At 42.6% G+C, this 23039-nt stretch overlaps 1 protein-coding gene across 1 annotated transcript; it reads right to left on the reverse strand.

The window, feature by feature from the left end:
- Positions 1–600: 600 nt before the first annotated feature.
- On the reverse strand, positions 601–1545 carry LOC132828779 (transmembrane protein 215-like). Its single transcript, XM_060845869.1, has one exon. The coding sequence runs from the start codon at positions 1366–1368 to the stop codon at positions 739–741; it is 630 nt and encodes a 209-aa protein (XP_060701852.1). The 5' UTR covers positions 1369–1545; the 3' UTR covers positions 601–738.
- Between the last annotated feature and the right edge of the window lie 21494 nt (positions 1546–23039).

Here is a 23039-nt window from a genome sequence, read left to right on the forward strand (position 1 = left end):
CGTCAACTTCACAGGAATGATAATTGACCAGCGCTGACAATTTCCCCAACGCAAATTCCGGGGAAATGATCGCACATTCAACTCATTCAACAGTAAATCTATATCAAAAAGGCCAGCAAGCCTTTCAGAAGCAAAACTTGTTTGGGGACAAGCAAGTGATGAAAATCAAAGTGTCATTTTGCAATTATTAGCACCACCGTCCTTCCCTGCTTAATTCCCCAACCTTTTAAATTTAAAGAAACCGAGTTAAACGAGTCTCATTCTTCCATTCACATATTGAATCCCTTTCAGATTTCCCGCCATAAACATAAAACTCACAGAGAACGAACAAATGACAACAATTAGGTAAATACAAAATCTGATTTTTTTTATGGCTTTGGGTCATTGACGCGGATTTACAAAAAAATCCACATTCCTTGGAACATGCTTAGGTTAAACATGCTTGTGCAGATATGTGGCGCAACAAGACCGGTTCAAGTCTAAGGTCTAGGCAGAGGAACAAAAGCATACCTTAAATAAAACATGAATTATATTCATAATTAGTTTTAGGTCTAATAACGCTTAAAATTGCCAAAGTGACAATCCACAAAACACGCCTGTGTCACTCCCACCCAACTCAAGGTCTCAGTTTCTCGTTAAAAAAAATACCCCAAGGTTGAAAAGCTCGCTTGCTTGATGGGGAAGGGAGGGGTTGCTATTCGGCTGCAGCGGCTGCACACGTCGGTGTTCCAGTCTCCCTCACACTATTGTCTCGTAGTCCCAGCAAAGTCTGACATGTTGGGTTTCTCCCGGGCTGGGGTAACAGCAGTAATACCTGCCGTAGGGAACACTGTCCCGAGGGGAGTAGACCACACTGTCCCGGGTAGAGTAGACGCTGGTGTAGAAGGCGCTGTCCCGGTTGGAGCATAGCCGGGCGAAGGCGCAGTAGTTGTAGAAGACTCCGGATGGGTAGTAGGTCTCTAAGTATCTCCTGGCCGCCTCTTGGTCGCTCTTGCGGATCAGGCTCCTGGAGTCCACAGAGAAGCCTCCCTCCTCGACCTCGGGGGTCTGGGTCCTGGTCGAGGTCTTGGACATGTCCTGCCAGCTGCCCTCGATGCTCGGGGCAGCCAGGAGCTCTCCCTCGGTATCCCTTCTGTTCCGGCCACAACACAGGGCTGCCGGCCACTTGGAGAATCCATCGGTCTTCTTGGCCAGCAGGATGGCAGCCAGGCCGGGCAGGAAGATAGCAGGCCCGATGGCAATGAGCGGGATGTCTCCCAGAGTCTCCCCTCTCACTCCAGACACAGTGAACATGAAGCCAAAAACCAGGAAGACACTGACCAAAGCCACCACCAGCCCTGTCCTGGGGTTGATGTTGTCTGCTCTCATTGAGAAAATTTCTTGTCACTGGGATCGGTCAGATAAGGTGGTCCCTGTTCTCCCTCTCCCTCTCTGGGATTGCACTCTCTCCTCACAGTCTATGATACCACTGTGGAGCCTGGGTTCTTTCAGACTGGCTGTCCCTTCTGATAACCTGCAAACGGCACTCAGCAAACTGACCTGAGTTCCTCAGCCAACCGAATCTCAGCGGAGTAATTAAAAATTCTTGCATTACAAAAACTGAGCTGTCAGAGTGTGTGCCTTTATGTATTTGTGGCCAATCAGCCAAAAACTGGACTGACAACGCCGGCAGGATCATCATCCTCATCCAAACTCATATCCTTTTACATTTAAATTTGCTTAAACTGTTTTTAGAGATCATGCAGGCCCGCTGTCTGCACAAAGCCCCCCTGGAGACTATAGAGTCTTGTCAAAATAAACTGCCCAGTTTAAGAAGATGTTTGCACCTCTCTTGCTGTCACCACTAATACCCCGCGTTTGTGCATTGACCCCCAATGATATGATTCATAGGAAGAGAATTGTTTGCAGTGCAAACACATGTCACTGTAGCTGGGTTATATTACAAAGGCAGATCTCTGTATTTGACCCGGTTACTCGTAAAGACATTGTAATAATGATGCTTATAGAGGAACAAATAGCAACACAGTAGGTAAGGCACAATGAGGCGTGTGTGTGTGTCAGTGTGTCTGTCTGTGTGTGTGTGCCTGTCTGTGTGTATGTGTGTGGGCACGTGTCTGTGTGTGTCTGTGTCTGTGTGTGTGTCTGTCTCTGTGTGTGTTTGTGTCTGTGTGCTTGTCTGTGTGTGTCTGTCTGTCTGTGTGTGTCTCTCTGTCTGTCTGTGTGTGTCTCTGTGTGTCTGTGTGCGTGTCTGTGTCTGTCTGTGTGTCTGTCTGTGTGTATGTCTCTGTGTGTCTGTCTATGTGGGTGTCTCTGTGTGTCTGTGAGTGTGTCTGTGTGTCTGTCTGTGTGTCTGTGTGTGTCTCTGTGTGTGTCTGTGTCTGTGTGTGTGTATCTGTGTGTGTCTGTGTGTCTGTCTGTGTGTGCCTCTGTGTCTGTGTGTGGGTCTTGTGTGTCTCTGTGTCTGTGTGTGTCTGCGTGTGTGTTTGGGGATGGTTATACATTGACCAGACTGAGGGCTTCACTGCTTTAGGAAGATCTTGGCAGCCACGGGATAAGTGACAGGCGATTCCCCTGTGGGAAGTGATTAGCTTTCATATGCAGAAAACAAACACACGCTGTACCGAGTGCTTCTCCTCCCTTTTAAGCACTTCCTCAACTCGGAACTGGCTTCTCCCAGAGTTGAGGAATGCAAGTGAAGTATCCCAGTAAAGGAACTTCTCTGACATCCCAAACACTTCCGTAATGAAAGCCCATGAGAGAGAGACCAGCAGCCTGTGGCGGCTGCACCTGCTATATATATGGGCTCTCGACATTCCTGGGCAGTCGATGTGCAGTTAGTGGAAGCTTCCATATGTGTGTGTGTTTTACCCATCCAAAATGTTCAGCAGGAGGTGAGAAATGAGAGTTGGAGGTATTCAACAACAGCATTTATTTCATTCAAGCTGCACCTTACACACCGGGCAAAGTGCTTCATTGCTCCCCACTATTTCTGCAATAACCTTTCATGCTACAGCTCTCCCAGATTTCTCTGCTCCTCTAATTCAAGCCTCTTCAGCATCTCTCATTTTAGCCCCACAACTTTTGGCAGTTATGGCTTTAGTAACAAAGCCTTATTGTTTGGAATTCCTCCCACTAAATTTCTGATTCTTTCTCATATTGTAAGAGTCGTAGAGCACAGAAACAGACATTAGGTCCAACCAGTCCATGCCCAACACAATCCCAAACTAAACTAGTCCCACCTGCCCTCTCCCGGCCCATATCTCTCCAAACCTTTTTTCTTCATGTACATATCACCACTGCTTCTGGAAGTTCATTCCACACCAGAATCACACTCTGTAAAAACATTGACCCTCTGTTTTTTGAAAAATGTCTCTCCTCTCTTAAAAAATGCCCCCAGTCTTGAAATCCCCATTCCTAGCGAAAAGACACCTACCATTAACCCTATCTATACTCCTCATGATTTTATAAATCTCAAAAAGGTCACGTCTCAACTTCCTACGATCCACTGAAAAAGTCCCAGGAGAAAGTGAGGACTGCAGATGCTGGAGGTCAGATTCTAAGAGTGTAGTGCTGGAAAAGCGCAGCTGATCAGGCAGCATCCAAGAAGCAGGAGAGTTGGCGTTTCAAGCGTAATCTCTTTATCAGGAAGGGGGGGCCCAGGGGGGCTGAGACATAAATGGGAGGGGGTGGGGCTTGGGGGAAGGTAGCTGGGAATGCCAAAGGTAGATGAAAGTGGGATGAAGGTGATAGTTGGGAGAGGAGGGTGGAACGGATAGGTAGGAAGGAAAAAGGACAGGTAGGACAGTTCAAGAGGATGGTGCTGAGCTGGAAGGTTGGATCTGGGATAAGGTGGGAGGAGAGGGAATGAGGAATCTGATGAAATTCATATTGATCCCATGTGGTTAGAAGATCCCACGATGGAAGATGAGGCACTCTTCCTTCAGGCATCAGGTAGCTAGAGTTTGCTGGTGAAGGAGGCCCAGGACTTGCATGTCCATGGCAGAGTTGGGAGGGGAGTGGAAGGGTTCGGCCACAGGATGAGTGGGGTTGTTTAGTCCTTGTGTCCCAGAGATGTTCTCTGAAACGTTCGGCAAGTTGACATTCTGTCTCCCCTATGTATAGGAGACCACATTGAGCAAAAGACACAGTAGATGACGTGTGGAAATACAGGTAAATTTCTGTCAGATGTGGAAGGATCCTTTGGGGCCTTGGACAGAGATGAGGAGGGAGGTGTGGGTGCAGGTTTTGCACTTCTTGCCGTAGCAGGGGAAGGTACTTGGAGTGGAGGGTGGGTTGGTGTGGGGCATGGACCTAACAAGGGAGTCACAGAGGGGATGGTCTCTCTGGAATGCATATAGGGGTGGGGAGGGAAATATATCCCTGGTGTTAGGGTCCGTTTGTAGATGGCGGAAATGGTGGAGGATGATGCAATGTATCCAGTGGTTGGTGGTGTTCCAGTCTATCCAGAGTTTCTATGTAACTCAAGCCAACATCCTGGTAAATCTCTTCCTAACCCTTTCTAGTTTAATAATATCCTTCCTATAACAGGGCGACAAGAACTGGACACTATACTCCAGAAGAAATCTCAAAAATGTCCTATACAACCTCAACATGACTTCCCTACTCGTATTCTCACAGGACAGAGCATTAAAAATGTTTGGATTCAGATGGCTCTGATATTTATCAGATCAAGAGATGGCCTTGCAACTGTTGCCCACTATCTCTGCCAGATCATTTCAGAAGAGAGATTATGGAATGCCTCTGGTACAAAAGGAATCTGGGCATTCTTGTACCTACCTTACAAATAATTAGCATGCACATACAGCAAGGAAGGCAAATGGAATACTAGCCTTTCCTTTTTTATGAGGTGAATAGATAGTAGCAATGTCAGCGCATGAATGACCCTAAGACCCAGGCTAATATTCTGGGGACATAGGTTCAAACCCTTCCACGACCACTGGTGAATCTAATATTCAATTAGAATTATAAAGCTAGTCTTAATAATTGTGGCATCGCCACGTTCACCTGTTATAGGGTCATAGGGTAATAAAGTTGTTCAGCACATAAACAGAACATTCGATCCAACTCCTCCACATCGACCAGATATCCTAAATTAATCTAGTCCCATTTGCCAGTATTTTGTTCATATTCCTTTATCCTTTTCTATTCAAATACCCCTCCAGATGCCTTTTAAATGTTGTAATTGTACCCATCTCCACCACATCCTCTGGCAGCTCACTCCAAACATGCACCACTCTCTTCATGAAAAAGACACTCCTCATCCTCCAACACTCCATGAAAATAGTCTCAGCCTATTCAGCCTCTCCCTATAGTTCAAATCCTCCATCCCCAGCAACATCCTTGTGAATTATTTCTGTACCCTTTCAGGTTTATGAATATCTTTGCAATAGCAGGGAGATCAGAATTGAACGCAGTATTCCAAATGTGGCCTAACCAAGTACAGCCTTAACATGAGCTACCAACACCTACACTTAATGCACTGACCAATAAAGGCAAGCATATCAAATGCCTTCTTTACCACCCTGTCTACCTGCGACTCCACCTTCAAGGCTCTTATAAGCCTGCACCCCTAGATCATTTTGTTTGCCAACACACCATACCATAAGTCCTGCCCTGATTTGCCTTACACCTCATATTTATCTAATTAACTCCATCCTGTCATTTTATTGTAAAACTCATTGATATCCATCAGGGAAGGAAATCTGTGGTCCTTGGTGATGTGGCTTATATGTGACTCCAGATGCACAGCAATTTGGTGAACTATTAATTGCACTCCACAGTGGCCTGCCAAGTCACACTGTCCAAAAGCAATTAGGAATAGGCAAGAAATTCTGGCCTTAGCAGTGACACCCACATCACATGAAAGAATAGAAGGAAATAGTACCTGGCATTGGTGAGACTACACCTAAAGTATTGTACAAAGTTTTGGGCTCTTTATATCAGAATCATTCAAAGAAAAGTCAAAACAACAGCACTTTTAAAAGGGAGAAGAACAGGCAAAGGAAGCACATGGTGAGGTCAGTGCATGAGGGAGAGAGAGAGTGAGAGAGAGAGAGAGAAAGAAACCCACATTGCTAACTGACAGAGCTAGCAGTTACTGCCTTTGTTGTTGAATTCATGTATAGATAGACATCGGAGTGCGCCTGCGAAAATTAAAAAACAGTGAACTTGGAGGAACCTGTTTGGGAGAGGTCACAGCACAGAAGCAGATAAGTGGATGTTTTAAGCGTGGCCTTAAAATAAGTCTGCAGTAGTGAGTAGAGTGGGTTCTTCCTTGATTATATGTTTTATTGAGCTATGTCTCTTGACTAAACTTAAACTATAAGCCACAAGTATTCATTTAAACTGGAGCAGTGTTTTGTAGAGGAATAAGACAGTGCTATTTTCTGGGTCTGTAGATTGAAAGAAGCAAAAATGGCCCTTAGTAGAGTGATATGCTCTTCTTGTCGGATGTGGGAGTTTAGGGAGAGTTTATGGGTTGCTGAGGATTACATCTGCAAAAAATGCCATTGTTGAGAATCCTATCAGCTCAAATAGACTGTTAGAAGAAGCTGTTAAAGGCATTGAGGAATTTACAAGAGCAAGGGGGATGTGATGGACAGCAGTTACAGAAAGGGGGGAAAGTCTCAGATACAGTCACAGATGGGTTAACTCCAGGAAAGGTAACAGAGGTAGGCAGGAGTCTTCTGTGGCTATCACAACAAATATGCTGTTTTGAAAAATGTAGGGGGTGATGGATTCTCAGGGGAATGTAGCATGAACAGCCAAGTTTCAGGTAATGAGACTGGTTCTAATGTAATGACAGGTTCCAAGGGATCAATTGTCAAGGTACAGATAGACGTTTCTGGGCCAGCAACGAAAAATCAGAATGGTGTGTTGCTTCTTTGGTACCAGGATCAAGGACGCCTCAGAGAGGGTGCAGAATGTTCTCAAGGGGGAGAGGGGCTAGTAGGAATTAATTGTACACATTGGAATGAACAACCTCCCTGGGGAGGACCCAGGGAGCTAGTGAGGAAACATTTCAATCTGAGATTGGTACAGTTGAGAACACAGGCGAGTCAAACAGTCAGCACAGGCAGGGACAAAGCAGAGAATAAGATAGGACTGATAAATTAAACTGTATTTATTTCAATGCAACAGACCTAACAAGAAAGGCAGATGAATTCAGGGCATAGTTAGGAACATATTACAGAGGAGGAAGTGCTGGATGTCTTGAAACACATAAAAGTGAATAAATCCTCAGGACCTGATCAGGTGTATCCTAGAACTCTGTGGGAAGCTGAGGAAGTGATTGCTGGGCCTCTTGCTGAGATATTTGTATCATCAATAGTCAAGGGTGAGGTGCCGGAAGACTGGAGTTGGCTAATGTGGTGCCACTGTTTAAGAAGGGTGGTAAAGACAAGCCAGGGAACTATAGACCAGTGAGCCTGACATCAGTGGTGGGACTGGGATATCATAGCAATTACAGAAACATGGCTCAGGGATGGCCAGGACTGGCAGCTTAATGTTCCAGTATACAAATGCTACAGGAAGGACAGAAAGGGAGGCAAGAGAACAGGGGGAGTGGTGTTTTTATAAGGGAGAGCATTACGGCTATCCTTAGAGAGGATATTCCCGGAAATAAATTCAGGGAAGTTATTTAGGTGGAACTGAGAAATAAGAAAGGGATGATGACCTTATTGAGATCATAGTTATAAACATCGATTTTCCTGCTCTTCGGGTGCTGCCTGACCCGCTGTACTTTTCCAGCACTACTCTAATCTAGACTCTGGTTTCCAGCGTCTCAGTTCTCACTTTTGCCCCTTGTATTATAGACCTCCTAATAGTCAGAGGGAAATTGGGAAACTAAGTTGTAAGAAGATCTCAGTTATCTGTAAGAATAATAGGGTGGTTATGGCAAAGGATTTTTAACTTTCCAAACATAGACTGGGACTGCCATAGGGTTAAGGCTTTAAATGGAGAGGAATTTGTTAAATAACAAGAAAATTTTCTGATTCAGTATGTGGATGTACCTACTAGAGAAGGTGCAAAACTTGATCTACTCTTGGGAAATAAGGCAGGGCAAATGACTGAGGTGTCAGTGGGGGAGCACTTTGGGGCCAACGACCATAATTCTACTCATTTTAAAATAGTGAAGGAAAAGGATAGACAAGATCTAAAAGTTGAAGTTCTAAATTGGAGAAAGGCCAATTTTGGCGGTATTAGACAAGAACTTTTGAAAGCTGATCGGAGGCAGATATTCGCAGGTAAAGGGACGGCTTGAAAATGGGAAGCCTTCAGAAATGAGATAACAAGAATCCAGAGAAAGTATATTCCTGTCAGGGTGAAAGGGAAGGCTGGTAGGTGTAGGGAATGCTGGATGACTAAAGAAATTGAGGGTTTGGTTAAGAAAAAGAAGGAAGCCATATGTCAGGTATAAACAGGATAAATCGAGTGAATCCTAAGAAGAGTATAAAGGAAGTAGTAGTATACTTAAGAGGGAAATCAGGAGGGCAAAAAGCGGACATGAAATGGCTTTGGCAAATAGAATTAAGGAGAATCCAAAGAGTTTTTACAAATATATTAAGGACAAAAGGGTTACTCGGAAGAGATTAGGCCCCTCAAAGATCAGCAAGGCGGCCTTTGTGTGGAGCTGCAGGAGATGGGGGAGATACTAAATGAATATTTTGCATCAGTATTTACTGTGGAAAAGGATATGGAAGATATGGACTGTAGGGAAATAGATGGTGACATCTTGCAAAATGTCCAGATTACAGAGGAGGAAGTGCTGGATGCCTTGAAACGGTTAAAGGTGGATAAATCCCAGATCTGATCAGGTGTACCCTGGGAAGCTGAGGAAGTGATTGCTGGGCCTCTTGTATCATCAATAGTCACGGGTGAGGTGCCAGAAGACTGGAGTTGGCTAACGTGGTGCCACTGTTTAAGAAGGGTGGTTAGGACAAGCCAGGGAACAATAGACCAGTGAGCCTGACATCAGTGGTGGGCAAATTATTGGAAGGAATCCTGAGAGACTGGATGTACATGTATTTGCAAAGACATCTACTGATTAGGGATTGTCAACATGGCTTTATGCATGGGAAATCATGTCTCACAAACTTGATTGACTTTCTTGAAGTAACAAAGAGGATTGATGGGGGCTGAGCGATAGATATGATTGATGTGGACTTCAGTAAGGTTTTCGACAAGGTTCCCCATGGGAAACTGGTGAGCAAAGGTAGATCTCACAGGATATGGGGAGAGGATTCTGTGTAATCCAAGATGGAGGATGGGAAAAATTTCTGGCTTTAAGAGCTGCTCCTTTTTTTTGAGGTATTTTAGGTGTTGGAGGTGATTTCCTCGAATTCCAGGAGCAGCAATTACTGTTTTATATGCTGTTGCATTGTTTTGGAACTTTGGAAAAAAATGTCAAAATAACAGCAGTTTTAAAAGGGAGAAAGCAGACAAAGGAAGCACATGGTGAGGACAGTGCAGGAGAGAGAGAGAGAGAGAACCTGCACAGTTATGGCCGTTGCTGTTTGAATTCGTGTATCGCTGGACATCAGAGTGCATCTGGGAAAATTAACAAACAGTGAAATCCACAACTAATCTTGGAGGAACTGTTGGGTGAAGTTCACAGCACAGAATCAGATAAGTTAATTGTAGTGTTAAGTCTGTCCAACAGAAAGGCTGCAGTAGTGAGTAGTGTGGATTCTCTCTTGATTATATGTTTTTTGGGGTAAGTCTCTTGATTAAACTTAAAATATAAGCCATAACTATTAATTTAACCTGGGACAGTGTTTGTAGAGGAATAAGACGGTGTTATTTTCTGTGTTTGTAGATTGTGAAGGAGCAAAAATGGCCTTTGCAGTGATATGTACTTCTTGTCAGATGTGGGAGTTTAAAGAGACTTTAAGAGTTACTGTGGATTATATCTGCCACAAATGCTGTTGGATGCAAATCTTATCAGATTGAGTGGATGGGTTGGAGAGACAGATAGAAGCGATGAGGAATTTGCAACAGCAACAATATGTGATGGATGGCAGTTATAGAAAGGGTGGAAAGTCTCAGATACAGTCACATAGATGGGTTAACTCCAGGAAGGGTAAGAGAGGTAGGCAGCTAGTGCAGGAGTCTTTTGTGGATATACCCACTTTAAACAGGTATGCTGTTTTGGAAAATGTAGGGGATGATGGATTCTCAGGGGAACGTAGCATGAACAGCCAAGTTTCTGGTGTTGAGACCGACTCTGATGCAACGAGGGGTACATCGACTTCCAAGAGATCAATTGTGTTAAGGGATTCTGTAGTCAGAGGTACAGACAGACATTTCTGTGGCCAGCAGAGAAAAAGCAGAATGGTGTGTTGTTTCCCTGGTGCCAGGATCAAGAATGTCTCAGAGAAGGTGCAGAATGTTCTCACGGGGGAGAGGGGCCAGCAGGAGGTCATTGTCCACATTGGAACCAACAACATTGGAAGGAAAAAAGTTGAGACTCTGAAGGGACATTACAGAGAGTTAAGTAGAAATTTAAAAAGGAGGTCCTCAAGGGTAGTAATATCTGGATTACTCCCAGTGCTACGAGCTAGTGGGGGCAGGAATAGGAGGATAGAGCAGATGAATGCATGGCTGAGGAGCTGGTGTATGGGAAAAGGATTCACATTTTTGAATCATTGGAATCTCTTTTGGGATAGACGTGACCTGTACAAGAAGAACGGATTGCACCTAAATTGGAAGGGGACTAATATACTGGCAGGGAAATTTGCTAGAACTGCTTGGGAGGATTTAAACTAGTAAGGTGCGGGAGTGGGACCCAGGGAGATAGTGAGGAAAGAGATTGATCTGAGACGGGTACAGCTGAGAACAGAAGTGAGTCAAACAGTCAGGGCAGGCAGGGACAAGGGAGGACTAATAAATTGAACTGCATTTATTTCAATGCAAGAGGCCTAACAGGGAAGACAGATGAACTCAGGGCATGATTAGGAACATGGGACTGGGATATCATAGCAATTACAGAAACATGGCTCAGGGATGGGTAGGTCTGGCAGCTTAATGTTCCAGGACACAAATGCTACAGGAAGGATAGAAAGGGAGGCAAGAGAGGAGGGAGAGTGGCATTTTTGATGAGGGATAGCGTTACAGCTGTGCTGTGGGAGGATATTCCTGGAAAGACATGCAGAGAAGTTATTTGGGTGGAACTGAGAAATAAGAAAGGGATGATCACCTTATTGGGATTGTATTATAGACCCCCTAATAGTCCGAGAGAAATTGAGAAATAAACTTGTAAGGAAATCTCAGCTATCTGTGAGAATAATAGGGTAGTTATGGTAGGGGAATTTAACTTTCCAAACATCAACTGGGACTGCCATAGTGTTAAAGGTTTAGATGGAGAGGAATTTCTTAAGTGTGTACAAGACAATTTTCTGATTCAGTATATGGATGTACCTATGAGAGAAGGTGCAAAACTTGATCTACTCTTGGGAAATAAGGCAGGGCAGGTGACTGAGGTATCAGTGGGGGAGCAGTTTGGGGCCAGTGACCATAATTCTATTCGTTTTAAAATAGTGAAGGAAAAGGATAGACAACATCGAAAAGTTGAAGTTCTGAATTGGAAAAAGGCCAATTTTGACTGTATTAGACAAGAACCTTTGAAAGCTGATTGGGCGCAGATGTTCACAGGTAAAGGGATGGCTGGAAAATGGGAAGCCTTCAGAAATGAGATAACAAGAATTCAGAGAAAGTATATTCCTGTCAGGGTGAAAGGAAAGGCTGGAAGGTATAAGGAAGGGCAAAAGGGTTACTCGGAAGAGAATATGGCCTCTCAAAGATCAGCAAGGCGGCCTTCGTGTGGAGACACAGAAAATGGGGGAGATACTAATGAATATTTTGCTTCAGTATTTACTGTGGAAAAGGATATGGAATATATAGACTGTGGCGAAGTAGATGGTGACATCTTGCAAAATGTCCAAATTACAGAGGAGGAAGTGCTGGATGTCTTGAAACGGTTAAAGGTAGATAAATCCCCAGGACTTGATCAGGTGTACCCGAGTACTCTGTGCAATGCTAGAGAAGTGATTGTTGGGCCTCTTCCTGAGATATTTGTATCATTGATAGTCACAGGTGAGGTGCCGGTAGACTCTAGGTTGGCAAATGTGGTGCCACTGTTTAAGAAGGGCGGTAAAAACAAGCCAGGAAACAATAGACCAGTGAGCCTGACCTCGGCGGTGGGCAAGTTGTTGGAGGGAATCCTGAGGGACAGGATGTACATGTATTTGGAAAGGCAAGGACTGATTCGGGATAGTCAAAATGGCTTTGTGCATGGGAAATCAAGTCTCACAAACTTGATTGAGTTTTTGAAGTAACAAGAAAGATTGATGAGGGCAGAGCAGTAGATGTGATCTATATGGACTTCAGTAAGGTGTTCGACAAGGTTCCCCATGGGAGCAAGGTTAGATCTCATGGAATACAGGGAGAACTAGCCATTTGGATACAGAACTGGCTCAAAGGTAGAAGGCAGAGTGTGACCAGGCCTGTGACCAGTGGAGTGCCACAAGGATCGGTGCTGGGTCCTATGCTTTTTGTCATTTACATAAATCATTTGGATGCATAGATAAGAGGTACAGTTAGTAAGTTTGCAGATAACACCAAAATTGGAGGTGTAGTGGACAGCGAAGAATGTTACCTCAGATTACAACAGGATCTGGACCAGATGGGCCAATGGGCTGAGAAGTGGCAGATGGAGTTTAATTCAGATAAATGCGAGGTGCTGCATTTTGAAAAGCAAATCTTAGCAAGTCTTGTACACTTAATGGTAAGGTCCTAGGGAGTGTTGCTGAACAAAGAGACCTTGGAGTGCAGGTTCATAGCTCCTTGAAAGTGGAGTCGCAGGGAGATAGGATAGTGAAGAAGGTGTTTAGTATGCTTTCGTTTATTGGTCAGAGTATTGAGTACAGGAGTTAGGAGGTCACGTTGCAGCTTTTCTCTGGAGTCCAGAGCTAGAGGACCTAGGTTTTGGGTGAGAGGAAAAAGACATAAAAGAGACCTAAGGGGCAACGTTTTCACGCAGAGAAATGTGTATGGAATGAGCTGCCAGAGGATGTTTTGGAGTCTGTTACAATTACAACATTTAAGAGGCATTTGGATGGGTATATGAATAGGAAGGGTTTGGAGGGATATGGGCCAGGTGCTGGCAGGTGGGACTAGATTGGGTTGGGATATCTGGTCGGCATGGACTGGTTGGACCGAAGGGTCTGTTTCCATGCTGTACATCTCTATGACTCTATGACTCTATCACGAACCATTTGGATACAGAACTGGCTCAAAGGTAGGAGACAGAGGGTGGTGGTGGAGGGTTGTTTTTCAGACTGGAGGCCTGTGACAAGTGGAGGGACTCAAGGATTGGTGCTGCATCCATTACTTTACATCATTTATGTAAATGATTTGGATGTGGGCATAAGAGGTACAGTTAGTAAGTTTGCTGATGACACCAAAATTGGAGGTGTAGTGGACAGCAAAGAAAGTTACCTCAGATTACTACAGGATCTTGTCCAGATGGGCCAATGGGCTGAGAAATGGCAGATGGAGTTTAATTTAGATAAATGTGAGGTACTACATTTTGGGAAAGCAAATCTTAGCAGGACTTATACACTTAATAGTAAGGTCCTGGGGAATGTTGCTGAACAAAGAGACCTTGGAGTGCAGGTTCATAGCTCCTTGAAAGTGGAGTCACAGCTAGATAGGATAGTGAAGAAGGTGTTTGGTATGGTCAGAGTATTGAGTACAGGAGTTGGGACGTCATGTTGCGGCTGTACAAGACATTGGTTAGGCCACTGTAGGAATATTGTGTGCAATTCTGGCCTCCTTCCTATCGGAAAGATGTTGTGAAACTTGAAAGTGTTCAGAAAAGATTTACAAGGATATTGCCAAGGTTGGAGGATTTGAGCGATAAGGAAAGGTTGAATAGGCCAGGGCCTTTTTCCCAGGAGCATCGGAGGCTGAGGGGTGACCTTATGGGTGTTTATAAAATCATGAGAAGTATGGATAGGATAAATAGGCAAAGTATTTTCCCTGAGGTGGGGGAGTCCAGAACGAGAGGGCATAGGTTTAGGGTGAGAGGGGAAACATATAAAAGAGACCTAAGGGGCAATGTTTTCACTCAGCGGGTGGTATGTGTATGGAATGAGCTGCCATCCTCTGCGTGAAGAAGTTGCCCCCCTCAGGTCTCTTTTATATCTTGTCTATTTACTCTATCCATGCCCCTCACGATTTTATAAACTTCTATAAGTTCACCCCGAGCCTCCAATGCTCGAGGGAAAGCTCCTCCTCCTAATTTTTAAATTTTTATGTTTTAACATGATAATTCACTCCTTTGGAGAGCTCAACAGGAGTATACTACAACAAATTTAGTTTATATCGTATCTTTAGCATAAACAAACATCCATTAAGCATCAAGTGTGAGGCAGTAGTCCTAGACGCTGAGCCATTGTGACACCCAATGAAAACTGTTTCTCTCTATCTGCACTACAGAATCTATTTTTATTGTACCCCTCATGATATTGAATACCGTTCCCTTATTTAAGGAGGGTATTATTTTCATTGAAAGCAAGAGATGGTTCACTAGGAGACGTAATGGAGGGATTGTCTTATGAGCAAAGGTTAAACAGGTTGGGACTACACTCCATTGGAATTTAGAAGAATATGAGTTGATGTCATTGAAACGTATAGAATTCTTAAGGGAGTTCTGAAAGGATGTTTACCCTCACAGGAGAGTCAGATCAGAGGGCACCATGTCAAAGTAAAGCAGTGGCAAGTTAAGAGTGACATGAGGAGGAATGTCTTCTCTCGGGCGTTGCGAGTCTTTGGAACCTGTTGTCACAGGGAGCTATAGGATCAGAGTATATTTAAGGCTGAAACAGATAAATTCTTGATCAGGAGGAGAATTAAGGGTTATGGGGAAAGGGCAGTAAAATGGATGGGAGGAATGATCCCATTGATAGGCACAGCAAGCTGAAGGGGCCAAATGGCCTTCTCCAGTTCCTATTTCTCATCCTGGTCTGATCAAATCTTCTCTCAAACCTCTCTTCTCTAAGCAGACAGATCGATCCTGCAATTTATCTAAATGACTATAGTCCATCATTCATAAGACCATTTTCGTAAACCTTTTCTGTGTCACCGCCAATGCCTTCATATCCTTCCTGAAATGTGGCGCCAGTATTGAGGACAAGTCACGTTTTTACATTGATAGAACAGATGAGATTCAAACGCAGTTCCAGGCTGAAACCTTCCACTCCCTGCACTTTGATTGACATTGCTATTAATTGCTGACAACTGCAGAGATATTTAAAGGTCCTCCTGCTGCTTTAACTATTGTAGTTTCTGATGGGTGACTACTTAATCCCTTTTCTCTTGCTGGCTTGCCCATTATTAAGTATTTGCATGGCTGATACTGAAGATGATGGATTATCAGTTCTTTGAATTGAATTGCTAATGGAGACAGAGCCGTCACAGTAATAATCTGAACAGGCTGATGATAACTGAATTGCTCAAAAGGCTGAGGCTGCGTCATTGGGAAAGGTTCTAATTGGGACAGAAGCACAAAAACACCTTTCTTTGGCAGAATGTGTGTTGCATGTTCCAATTAAGTAGGTTCAGAAGACCAAGCATTGGATTTAGTTTGGTTCAGTCGTTCATATTGGAGCAAACTTGTTAATTTTTTAAAAATAAATGTTTTTTAGACCTTAGTCAGACAAGGGTGTAGGTTTGCTCGCTGAACTGTAGGTTTGATATCCAGACGTTTCATTACCTGGCTAGGTAACATCATCAGTGGCGATCTCCAAGTGACGCGAAGCTGTTGTCTCCTGCTTTCGATTTATATCTTTCTCCTAGATGGGATACCTGGGGTTTGTGGTGATGTCATTTCCTGTTCGTTTTCTGAGGGGTTGATAGATGGCATCTAGATCTATGTGCTTGTTTATGGCGTTGTGGTTGGAATGGTAGGCCTCTAGGAATTCTCTGGCTTGTCTTTGCTTAGCTTGTCCCAGGATAGATGTGTTGTCCCTGTCGAAATGGTGGTCTTTTTCATACGTGTGTAGGGCTATGAGGGAGAGGGGGTGGCACTCCAACCACAACGCGATAAACAAGCACATAGATCTAGATACCATCTATCAACCCCTCAGAAAACGAACAGGAAATGACATCACCACAAACCCCAGGAACCCCATCCAGGAGAAAGATATAAGTAGAAAGCAGGAGACACCAACTTCGCTTCACTTAGAGGTCGCCACTGACGATGTTACCTAGCCAGGTAATGAAACGTCTGGATATCAAACCTACAGCTCAGCGAGCAAACCTACACCCGAAACCTCAACCTGAGCTACAAACCTTCACAAACCTTGTTAATCAGACAAGCTAAGAGTGGACCTGAATTCCAATCCCTGGCATTGATTATTCAGTTTTGTAGAAGACCACATTTTCTATGTTGCAAGGATCCCTCACATTTCAAAACTAGTTCAGTGGCTGTAAAACACTTTCACACCTGACATTGTGAATGATGTGATCTAAATGCTAGTCTTACCTATTTTGTTTCTTGGCAATAGTCAGTTCATAGGCATAAAAATAAAATGAGCACAAGCTGGACCCTTTATCCTCCAACAACTCCACCATCTTTTAGAATGGACTGTTACAGTGAGAGAATTTTTAAACTTCTGTTTCTCAAGACCTTATTGTGAGATGGTGACACTGATACTCAGCAATTCTGAAGAAGACTCATACAGGTTTCAAAACATTAACTCTCTTCCTGTCTGCAGAGATACTGCCAGATCTGTTTTTGTCTCTTCAGCATTTTGTGTCTCAGAGTTTGCATTTGCCCCTGATAGATATGGCAGAGGGTGAGCGGGCTGAAGTGATATTCAAGAGGCCCAAAAATGTCAGAGATAAATGCCAAGGCTTGGGTTCACATGGGGCCAGTCAGAACTAGTGGCAGGACCTCATAATCATGCTTTCTGTTGCATTGTCCAGCCAAGAGATATCCCAAAGGATAGTCTGACCAGCAAGCTGAAGTGAAAACCAGTGGTAAGAAACTACAACTAAGCAGTCATGGCCACAGTGCCCAGTGATAATGGAAATGTTAGAAGGTTACTGGTCATGAGGTGGATGGAGAGAGGCCATGACTAGTTGGAGAAGCCTGAAGATCTAATAGGATAGATGCAAAGCAGACATTTCCTCCCATGGAGGAATCTAGAACTTGGGGGCATTGTTTCAGAATAAGGAGTCTCCCATTTAAGATCGACCAGCCCCAATTTTAACTCAGTGTCAGAGTCAGGGTAGTGGGGAAAGGGGTTAGGGTGAAAGTGGGCAGTGCTTAATGGAGCTACCCCTCCCTCCTCCATAGCTCACCCACTGACTAAATGCGAGGCCTAGGAAATTATAACTCTCAGATCCTGGTTTGATTCCTGATTATGACAAAGGCCTTATGCCCAAAACATTGATTCTCCTGCTCCTCGGATGCTGCCTGACCTGCTGTGCTTTTCCAGCACCACATTCTTGACTCTGATCTCCAGCATCTGCAGTTCTCACTTTCTCCTAGATCCAGGTTTTGACTGCATTGAAACTACACAACCACTAACTAAAGGGTTAGGTCTTTGGAGAGAAGCAATCTGGGACTGCCCAGAAACCATCCTTGGCTAATTAAGTTCAAGAATTGGTTTTGAGATGGATAGGATGCTGTGAAAGCTGATGGTTGCCAACATCAATTTAAGAAATTCTTAATAAATTGATTTGGGCCTAGTGGGAGCAGGATCCTCTTTGCAGCTTTCCCTGACAGGCCTCAGACTTCACCATTTAGTTTGGCTCATCGCTATAACTGTGTGCCGAAATGACATTACCAAGTGGTGCCCTTTTGGCAGTTAAATTAAGGTTCTGTTTTGCGTCTCTGTTTGGGGTTCAGTCGAAGTGAAGCGGATGGAAATTGTGCAGAGTTCAGGAAATGTTTAAAATTTTTAAGCACAGGGTTAGATTTTACCTTTTTCAGTTGGTTGAGAGAGGAGGAAACAGATACTGAAGTTGCAACATGTTCCCACCCCTGCCAGGTCTGCCATCCAATGGAGAGTCAGATGACCAATTAGAGGCCATTCAGCAGGAAGGAGGCATATTAGAAGAGCAGGGGGTCTCCCCAATTGAGTCTGTGGTTGAAAACATCATCGGGGAGGTTATACTGCTGACAGAAATTTGGTCAAGGCCAATACTTGCAAAACCCTTTCTCTTTTCAGAATCTGTCTTTTGGCTTTTATTGAAGGTGAAAAAAAAAGATTTTTAAATTTCATTTTGAAACACATAGACACTGCCACCTTACCATAGCAGAATCTACTGCTACAATCAAATGATCTTTTCCCTCTCCCTTGTGCACCCTCATCATAGTTGCTGTAAAATACTCCATGACATTTTCCTGTGTAATGTTGAAAAAATACAGCTGGCACAAAAAAATGTGCTTTAGATTGGCTCAGTAACAAGATTCCTAACTTAGTCCTTTCAAAATGGCTGGTTGTTTCACACCCTTTCACAATATGAAAGACTGACACCCTATTTTTACCTTCATGCAGAAGACAGAAAGCACTGTCCAATTTGTATGTGTAAAATCCAATCAACAGTTTCTGAAACATTTTTCTGGTTGATTATAGCATTCAGTTCTCAGTCTATTGATTTAAGCTGATTCAGTGCCTGAACTCAAAGAGGTCAAGAGGGATCAGAGTACGTCAGGAACACAACCATCTTCTAGTCAATTTAATCTCCTGTCTGCACCATTTCCAGGGTTAAAATCAAGACTGATTTGTTTGATACTGAGCTTAACAGAGAGCTAGAAATACATTCACGTTTGTCCACAGGGAAATGCCAACTGATTACAACTTGTTAAGAGAGAATGCAAATAAGTGACAAAGTGACGTAGTCAAAATTGCTGCAAACTATCTAACAGCAGGTGCTGATTAAATGGCCTGAATCACCCCACCTTCAGATGAAAGCTCATTCTAGGTATTTTATTAACAGAAGATGAATAAAGAAATATATAAATAGGTGTCAGTTAATGTGACAAAATAACCCATTCATTAGTGGACTTAAAGTAAGTGGTCAACTAGAGACTGGGCAGTTTTTGAGCTGTTCATCCCTTAGGGAATGCTCTTTGGTGCCAAAGTTCTATCTCACTTCCTTTGAATGGGATCTCCTGCAATCACCACTGGCATGTGTTAAGTTAAGTTAAGCCCGCCTGGTTGAGAGATGAAAAGACCAAAGTAGGTTTCTGTGATGAGTTATCTAACAGCTGCCCTGAGAGCTGTAAACTGAGTTCCCTTTCAACAGCATCTGCTTTAACAACACAAGTATTACCATGAGAAATAGTAGAACATGTATAAGGTTTCTCCAAGACCCTTTCAGTTCCTGAAACAGATTGTTTCGAGGGTATTCCTACTGTCAACCTTCCCTCAGGGCTTTTCCAGAAAACAGTATGTCATCAACAAGAGCAGGAGAAAAATTGATCAACAAGTTCTATCCATAGCCTAACGCTTAATCATCTAGATTCCTCCAGTTTCTAATTCATTGTATCTGCTCCTTGTTCCATTTAAATTTGCAGCAGGGGGCTGAACAGTTTTCATATTTAAAATGTAGAGGAGAGTGGATTTAAAAGCATTAGGACTGATCTAATTGCAGTAAATTGTTTCAGTAGTCTTGTAGTCAGTTTGATTACCTATTAATAGTCACCAACAACAGCAATTCACATCTGTTTAATGTAGTAAACAGATACTATAATATAATATAATATAATATAATATAATATAATATAATACTGTATACTTTAATATAGTAAACTGCTCCAAGTCAACTGCAAAATATCAAGCAAAATTTAATATTGAGCCATACAGAGATATTTGGATGGATGAACAAACTGTGATATTTTGCTTTCAGATTTCCATTATTCACGGGGTTTTGGGTTTATATATAGGTCTGGAGGAGCATCTTAAAGGAGGAAAGAGAGGAGGGGAATCGATGCATTAAATTATATAATCTTATAGCACAGGAGGAAACTGTTCCCTCCATCATTTTTGTGTCAGTTGTCATCTGCTTTTTCCCCATTTCCTGCAACTTGTTTTAATTTACAAGTATTTATCAATTACCTTTAAAGAGTTAGTCTTGAATCTACTTCCACTCCTTTTCAGGAATTGTTCATTTCAGACTACTATGACTCATTCAGTAAATATAAATTACCTCAACTATCTCCTTTTTTGCTCATACTCTTAAATGTGTGTCTCCTGGTTTCTAACCCTTTTATCAGATTCTCCCTATTCATTCTATCAATAGGACTTCATTATTTGAAATACCTCTGGTATATCTCACCTTAAGGTTCCCAAGTCCAAGAAAAATAATTTCACCTTCTCTGGAAAACAAACAGAAAGTTGTGGAAAATCTCAGCTGGTCTGGCTACATCTGTGAAAAGAGAAACAAAGTTAATGTTTCAAGTTCAAAGATTCTGTTTTGGAACTGATTTCCCTCATCCCCCGCTACTATTCCAGTATATTTCCACTGCATGTTCTCCAAGACCTTGCCATTCTTTTCAAAAGTTTATAGGTTTACAGACATTGTAGATTTATAGTGAATTCATCATGTAAGTCAGTGCAATACCCAATTGTACAGAGCTTAGTTGCACATCAAAGTTGATGAGAATGTTGCCAATTAACTGGCATTTGCCTTGCTTAGTTAATATGTCCATATTTCTGCTAGACCTCCTTCCAAATTAAGTACTTCACAGATCCCTCATTGAAAAAGATTTCCAAAGATCTAGAATGGTAGCATGCTGGTACATTCTGAGGAGCTTTAATTGGTTGTAAAGAGGACTTCTGCCTCTCACACGTTGGGTTCAGTTGATAGGAAGACAGTGGATAAGATTAACGCCAACAGCACATGATTCAATCTTCATTCTAGCTGGGATGGAATTCAGGTTCACCATTCATAATCTATCCTTGGTGAAGGTTGGGCTTGCCTTCAGGAAAATAATTCAAAAAGAAGAAAATTGGTCATGTTTCTGGACTACTAATCCAGAAACCTGGCCTGATAATATGCAAAAAGTAGTTCAAATCCTATCTTAGGGCTGAGCATTTTAAATTTAGTTAATTATATCAACCTGGAGTTAAAATGTTAGTGTGGGTAATGTGACCGTGTAAATACTGGAAGGTTCTAAAGCTATCTGTTTCACAAAAATCTTGCCATAATCACTGGGTCTGAACTATATGTGGCTTGAACCACGCAGCAATGTGATGGACTCATAACTGATCTGTGAAATAGCCTGGGAGACCATTGATTTGTTCAGGCCATCACCACCACCTTCAAAACAATTGGGCAAGTCAATAAATACAAGCTCTTCAAGGATAACTACCCCATGTAAATGGACAAATCTTAAAAAGTACAATCTTTAAAAAAATACAAAAAGCATCTATAAATATTATTTTGTTGCTTCAAGGCATGTTCTTGAAAATATATGCAGTATTGTTTATTTATTGTATTTTTGTTGTAAGTAATGATTAATCTTTGTGTCAGAGATATTCATGGAATTCAATGCATGACCTTATTTCAAATTTATCTTAATTCTCTGAAACTCTATCAATACGCACACGTCACACTCATCTTTCAAAGAAGTGTCTCTTTACTGTACATTTTTTAATAATGAACTGTATTGCTAAATTTATTCAAGGGTTTAACATACTACTGTAGTGAATGGGAAAGTACATTATGGGTAGTGATGTGCAGTGACTGGGTTTATAGCGAATTCTATTCAGAATTTCAATTGGTAGCACATTGCCTCTGAATCAGGAGGCAGAGACATGAACACAAAATCCAAAATGGTATTCCCAATGTCATACTGAGAGATAGCATTGACTGACAGGCTGTCTTCAGAATGACATACGAAACCGAGGCCTCAGTTTCTCTCTCAGGTAGTTGTAAAACATCATATAAGACTATTTTTGCACGTGAGAAGGGAGCTTTCCCCAGAATCCTAACCAAGCATTTGTTCTTCGTACAACATCATTTTTAGTCAATATCACATTGTAGATTTTGCTGTGTGCAAATTTGTGTTTTCTACAGTACATCAAACATTACATTTTAAAAATATCTCATCAATTGGTTTCCTCCGGGTGCTCGGTTTCCTCCCACAGTCCAAAAATGTGCAGGTTAAGTGAATTGGCCATGCTAAATTGTCCGTAGTGTTAGGTGAAGGGATAAATGTGGGGGAAGAGGTCTGGGTGGGTTGCACTTCGGCGGGTCGGTGTGGACTTGTTGGGCCGAAGGGCCTGTTTCCACACTGTAAGTAATCTAATCTGATATAATTGTAAATCATTTTGGAATGCCCTGAGGTCATCAACATGGCTTTATAAATTTATATATGCCGGCCAATTTAGCTAAAAGGTTTATATCAAATGTTACAGTGATATCTCTGGCCTATTCAGGCAGCATTTTATTTCAAATGAAAGTGCAACATCTTAATCTTTTAACTTGGATCTTTATCAGTTTGCAAGGAGTCACAAATTCTGTGCACCTGTTGCTAGACTCAAAGTATTCTTGTCTGACTCCGTGATCAGCTCTGGTTTCTCCCTTATCTCTATGGAGTATGTGGTATAACACTGTACACATTGAACCCGTCATTGTTGCACTCTCCCTACTCTAATTTTATGCATAATCTTTTCCTGTAAATCTTCTGAGGGTGCTGGCTCATCCTAGATCATCATTTCCAGGTTTCTGCCACGCTCCAGGTCAATAGCTTTAACGGTCATGCCTTAGAAGGTTTTAACACAATCACTTCTGATCTTAATTCAATTCACATTCATAACGCAATATCTTATAAAAATAGTCACTGTATAAGGATTGGAGATATTCATCCTCGTCCTATCCATCCATTCAGTTTAACTCAGGTCAAGTATAAAGGTCTTTATTTGGTCCTTAAAAATACAATAATTCCTGCATTTAAACAGCGCCGTTCATGACATCTCAAAGTGGATGGTGAAATAGTT

This window comes from Hemiscyllium ocellatum, chromosome 2, assembly GCF_020745735.1.
Source record: "Hemiscyllium ocellatum isolate sHemOce1 chromosome 2, sHemOce1.pat.X.cur, whole genome shotgun sequence".
Lineage (NCBI taxonomy): Eukaryota > Metazoa > Chordata > Chondrichthyes > Orectolobiformes > Hemiscylliidae > Hemiscyllium > Hemiscyllium ocellatum.

Bases quoted from the DNA above. Each gene is read 5' to 3' on its own strand.
- LOC132828779 (XM_060845869.1), bottom strand. From the start codon at position 1,368: ATGAGAGCAGACAACATCAACCCCAGGACAGGGCTGGTGGTGGCTTTG.